Source organism: Temnothorax curvispinosus, unplaced genomic scaffold, assembly GCF_003070985.1.
Source record: "Temnothorax curvispinosus isolate PA1 unplaced genomic scaffold, ASM307098v1 QBEX01011959.1, whole genome shotgun sequence".
In the NCBI taxonomy this organism is placed as follows: Eukaryota; Metazoa; Arthropoda; class Insecta; order Hymenoptera; family Formicidae; genus Temnothorax; species Temnothorax curvispinosus.
In genome coordinates this window covers 34,549-40,580 of record NW_020221739.1, presented here as the reverse complement: position 1 = coordinate 40,580, position 6,032 = coordinate 34,549, and the positions used below count along the sequence as shown (strand labels likewise).

Below are 6,032 nucleotides of genomic sequence, written 5' to 3'. Positions count from 1 at the left end.
GTGTGTATAAATAGAAGCATTATCTTTCTTATAAAAACAAGAAATACATATTTTAATAATGCTGTATATTCAGTATATTCATATTGCATCTGATTTATTATATATATATATATATATATAATATAAGATACAATATTATATATGAGATTGAAATTTAAAGTTAATACATGTTGTACTTACCAATTAAATAAATCGTGACGCCATTCGTCCCGGAGCCGTGTTCTGAAAATGAAAGGAGAACGTTATCAATAATTCAAAAATCAAATACTATAAGCTCACCTATTATTACAATCGTTATTTTGTACTCTAACAAGTAAGCGTATTAGGGGCACTTCGACCAAACTCCGATAACTTAATCCTTAATTAGTCCACCGGAAATGACCAGTTGTATTTGCCAATCTGCTTAATGGGCAAATGCGATTGGTCATTTCTAATGGACCGATCAACGATTAAATTAATCGGAGCTTGGTCAAAGTGGCCCTTAATATGTTTCAGATATCCGCGATATTCGTGACATTGGAAAATATATGATGTCACTTGCCCGCGCGACGCGTCTTCGACCGAACAAGTATGTCGCGAAAAGTACGAATTTTTCCAAATTATTACTACCCGAGCGCTGAATCGACACTACGCGATAGATATACCACAGTAAATAATGCATGCAAGATTATAATAAAGGTTACCTCTTACCAATTAAAGAAGTCACGACGCCACTCGTCCCGGGACCGATCCGTACCGCGTCTGTCGTCCGTCGCGTTCTGAAAAGGGAAGGAAAACATCATCAATATGGCGGAGGCGCTTCGTCTCCCGAGCGCGGTCAACTTCACGCGCCAAGAGCGTCACGGCGTCGTCGCTACGCGTCGCGCTCTCAACTTCGCGATCATGAATTTTCCGACTACGAAAATCAAATAACTACATAAGCGCGCCTAGTGTTACGATCGTTATTTTCTAGCAAATAGGATATATACTATAATACTTTTAACAGATATCCGCGATATTCGCGACATTGGAAAATACAATCGTCTCTTGCCCGCGCGACGCGCCTTCGACCGAACAAGTATCTCGCGTGTAATACGTATATATTTTTACAAATCGTTAATACCCGAGCATTGAATCGATACTACTGCGATAGATACCGCAGTAAATAATGCATGCAAGATTAATGAAAGTTACTCTTACCAAATTACCTGAGTCGTAACGCCAGTCGTCCCGGAGCCGATCTGTACCGTGTCCGCCGTGTGCTGGAAATGACGCAGGAGAACGTCATCAACATGGCGGAGGCACTTCGAATCGTCTCGCGCGCGGTCAACTTCACGCTCAATGAGAGCGGCATCTACTATACATACGCGTCCCGTTCTTATATTCGCGTTCATGCATTCTTATTCTTATTCTAGCAATAAATAATCTACTCTTGCCTTATATAGCGGTCGCTCTTTCGCATTAGGCCGGTTCTATAATAATCAGTCGTATGTCGAAGTCAGATGTCGGAACGTAACCGATGGTCCAATGAGGAAAATTCATTTTCGAAAAAGAAATTCTCTCATTCTCTCTGGACCATCGGCTGCGTGCCGACATATACGACTACGATGTCGACTGATTGATGTAGAATCGGCCTTATATGATGCAAATTAAATATGCACGATGAAATTGCAGGTTGATATCCACGCCAATACTACAATATTAAAAAATGTAATCATCGAATATTCGCGCGATACATTTTCGGCCGAATAAATCTTGCAAAATATGCGTTTTAATTTATAAATCGTCAATGTGCTAAAATGCCAAATTTCTACCACGGATGGTTAAATGCAGTGTTATTACAAAGAATATATATACAGGGTTGATGCAAATTTTGCTTACTAATTAAATGAGTTTTGTGACGCCAGTCGTCCCGAAATCAATCCATTCCGTGTCTATCACGTTCCGTTAATAACGACGAAATATTCGAAGATGCATCTTCGGTCCGGTATCATGTGACACTACGCGAGTCAAATAGATATAATTATAATAAAAGCGTCGACTAACCGAAAATACGCAATTAAATTTTAATATTGCACGTACAGTATACCAATAATTGAGTTTATTATTAATATCGCAAAAATATATTATGTAAAATTACATTTTTAATAAATAATCAATATACATAGATATATATATACATATAACACCACTACAATTGCAAATGTAGCGCGGACGCGCACCAGAATAATATTTTATCGACAGTGTCGGAAAATGAACGCGGCTACGTAGTACCAATTTCGAAAATGGATGTACTGGCCGTAGTGTACAGGGGATTTCGATGGTCCCCACGAAAAAGCCCGAAATGGCCCGATCACGCCCGATGGCCTTTCTCAACTTTTCCCTAAACCTGTGCAATGTGCAGTTTTTATAGGTTAGAATATCGGTCTTCGTTAAGAAATTCAATAAAATCATTCGAAAAGTTTTAATTAATGAGAGAATCAGTTATAATGCAAGTTTAAGAAGTTCTGTGCTAAATAACCAACCGATATCTCGATATCTGATGGGTGAGGAAGACACTCGAGCGGATCTAACCTAGATTTTTCTGAAGGGAAAAAAATAAATCGTAGATAGATTTAAAACAATTATCGGCATAGCTAGAAAATAAAATAAAATAAAATAAGAAAGAATGAATGCGACTCGTGTAACGCGTAAGTCGATTCGACTTTGCAAACGTTTCGTAAACACCGAGGCGAGACGTCGAAACAGACCGGAGTGGGTAAAACCGGTGGGACATCAAACCGAAGTGTCTGTATATAACCCGATAACGAAGTGCAAAGTGCCGCTGATCCTGAAAACGAAAAATATTTTAAAGTGGTACATCTGCGGACCTACGGTGTACGACTCGGCGCACATTGGACACGCAACGTAATAAACAATTTTGCAAGTACTTGAGCGTGCGTCGTTTGTTACTATTATGTTTAGCCTGTTGTTAATTAAAGGATTAATATTTAACTTAAGACGATTATTCTATATGTATAGTAACGGAATGCTTATCTCGATTATCAAGATTATGATATTTAATATTAATATCATAATTATTGTGATTGTAACAAACAAACTCAGCTCAAAGATGTCAATCTGCTTATTTTAGATGTCTGTTACATAAAAGACTAATTTACTTTTTTATTATCTTTTGCAGCACTTACATAAAATCAGATATCATTCGTCGAATTCTGTCGGATTATTTTAATATAGATGTGTTACTAGTTATGGGTATAACCGATATTGATGACAAAATAATCAGACGTTCCATTGAAAGTGAAAAAGATTTCAAGACTTTATCCAGGCATTTTGAGTCTGAATTTTTTGCGGACATGAACAAGTTGAATATTCGCGAGCCATATTTACACTGTAGAGTTACAGATTATGTACCACAAATTGTTCAGTTCATTGAGAAGCTTATAGCCAAGGATGATGGTTACGTTGCAAAAGATGGTATGACACTCATTAACATTTCAATCTTGTTACTGTAGAAAAATTGTGTGATTTCTATTTATTTATAAATCATATTTTATAGGATCTGTTTATTTTAATACCAGCAAGTACAAAAACTATGGTAAATTATCAGTTCTACCTGATGTTGCAAATGATCAGCCTGTTGCGGGTAAAAAATCAGTATTAGACTTTGCACTATGGAAAGCAGCAAAAGATAACGAACCATCTTGGAAAGCTCCATGGGGCTGCGGCAGACCAGGATGGCACATAGAATGCAGCGCGATTGCAAGGTAATTTTAAAAGTTACGTATTTTCTGCATGTGTGCTTTATATGAAAATTCTTTTGTATGAACTTTTAAATTTTAGATTTATATATTTGCTCAGAACGTTATGCGTATTATTTACTTAATAATTTCTGTATAGCAAAATTTAATTAACATTTATTCGCCCGTATGACGTACCGATGTGTACTCTAGTATGTGTTTTTATCAGCGCAGTCTTTGGAAATTCTATAGATATGCACAGTGGTGGAGTAGATTTGATTTTTCCACATCACGAGAATGAAGAGGCACAGTCTTGCTGTTATCACGATGTCGACCAATGGGTTAATTACTGGCTTCACTGTGGCCATTTAAGCCTGAAAGGCGATGTGAAGATGTCGAAGAGTCTAAAGAATACTATAAGCATACAAGATTATCTCGAAAACTATTCGGCAAATCATCTTAGAATGCTCTGTCTACTTTCTCATTATCGAAATGGTACATACAATAATGTTTAACAATCAATTTCGTGTAATTCAATCCATATGTAATCAACTGGATTCCATTGCAGGTATCGAATTCACGGATGAAGTCATACAAACTGCGATGTCGGTAACCAAGAAGCTTGATAATTTCATAAACGACTGTGATAATTATGTTGCTGGAAGATTTAAAGCTGGTGAAATTGACGAAAATCTTTTGTTTACGGTAAGTTATCAATTTAATTCTTGCTGCATATAACAAATTTATTTTTTTTAATACTCCCCAAAGTAAATTTCCTCTTTGAATCACAAATAAATAGATGTATAATATGAGAAAGATACATGTATAATATGAGAAAAAGATGTAGTGCTAAATATGTTAAACTAATTTAAATATTTTTCAGACTTTGGATGACACAAGAAGTCGGGTTTACTCGGCATTGGCAGATGATTTTGACACTTCAAAAGCAATGCATGCGATTATAAATCTTGTTAGGGTAGGAAACAAAATGCTTCATCAAGATAATGTAAGTCGATATAAAAAATACTTCATTAATAATGTCTCTATGTCGCAACTTTATTTGTATTGTACTATTCATATTATTGCGCCCGTGACTCACTCGCGTGTACGTCCGCACATTCCCGAATTCACGAAAATAAAGATACAAAAAGTTGTGGAAAAGAACTTTATTAAAGATAAGATACAGTGCGACACATGCAAACACATTTGCACGGCACGACAGCGCGACTCCAAGACGTTCGTTTGCATCCGTTTGTAAATAATAGTTTTAGTCGTCCCAGAGAACGCTTCGCGACTTCTTAAAAACAGCTCGATTCGGCTCGAACTTAAGGGCCGGCTCAGCGCGGGTGTAACACATATTATTAATCATTTATTTATTTTTAATTGCAGACACCATCTCACAGTAATAATGTAAGCGCTGTTGCCGCCGTTTCGAATTATCTTTCGAATATTCTCTCGAAGCTTGGCATTTCACAATCCACAAAATCAACAGCAGAAAATAGACAGGTTGAAGACATTATTGATCATTTTCTGAACTTCAGGAAGGCTGTCAGAATCCGAGCGCTTGAGCAAAATCCAAAGGATACAATTTTATTGAAAGAGTGCGATAATGTACGAAAATGTTTATCCACTTGTGGGATTACAGTAAAGGTAAAAATTTACCAATAATCACATTTAAAGATGTAAAAAATGTTAAAAAGATTACATATACGAGATCTATATTACTGATTGCAGGATCAACAAAATGACGCCAGCTGGAGTTGGAAATAATTATATCTCGAATAAAAAAATGTATTAAAATTACATTCTTTTCATTTAATTATATATAAATAACCCAATCAATCTTTCAATTCGAAGTTTCTTTTAATTTCTTCGCGCCATCGTTATTATCGTCAGCAATTTTTCTCTTTTCACTCTTCTTCTCGGACAATGTTTTCTTTAAGCCTTTCATCTTTCTCGTTTGAATACTATTGATATTTTGTGCTCCAACATGTATACGGCCATGCATTGATCCAAATGTATCTTTAGAGATATTCTTTTTCGTCTTCACCTGAACAATAATAATTATTAGATTAAAACGTTCATCTTTTTACTATATTGATTTATAAAAGTCAAATCATTATATTTATAAAATAATACCTTGAGTGCCTTAGGTCTCTTACAAGCTCGCTTGAATAAATCTTCAGAGGCGAATTTGTTGCGTCTGAACACTAAATCGGCACGCGGTCCTATTTCCTCCAGTTCTATCCTAGGTGTTTTCGTGTTGGACTTTTTCAAAAGTATCCTGAAAACATTATGTATTGATCAATATAT

At 36.0% G+C, this 6,032-nt stretch overlaps 2 protein-coding genes across 2 annotated transcripts in view; one reads left to right on the top strand and one right to left on the bottom strand.

Annotated features, from left to right (window-relative positions):
- Nucleotides 1-2,335: 2,335 nt before the first annotated feature.
- On the top strand, nucleotides 2,336-5,522 carry LOC112462050 (cysteine--tRNA ligase, mitochondrial). Its single transcript, XM_025027581.1, has 8 exons — nucleotides 2,336-2,886; nucleotides 3,161-3,456; nucleotides 3,539-3,746; nucleotides 3,949-4,214; nucleotides 4,288-4,424; nucleotides 4,603-4,725; nucleotides 5,109-5,369; nucleotides 5,454-5,522. The coding sequence occupies exons 1-8, from the start codon at nucleotides 2,648-2,650 to the stop codon at nucleotides 5,487-5,489; spliced, it is 1,566 nt and encodes a 521-aa protein (XP_024883349.1). The 5' UTR covers nucleotides 2,336-2,647; the 3' UTR covers nucleotides 5,490-5,522.
- LOC112462051 (ribosome production factor 2 homolog) overlaps nucleotides 5,427-6,032 on the bottom strand; it is a 1,824-nt gene continuing 1,218 nt past the window's right edge. Inside the window, exons 4-5 of the mRNA XM_025027582.1 lie at nucleotides 5,859-6,003; nucleotides 5,427-5,769 (exon numbers count right to left, since the gene is read on the bottom strand). Coding sequence (XP_024883350.1) covers nucleotides 5,566-5,769; nucleotides 5,859-6,003 — 349 coding nt within the window. The 3' untranslated portion in view covers nucleotides 5,427-5,565. The remainder of the gene's footprint in view (nucleotides 5,770-5,858; nucleotides 6,004-6,032) is intronic.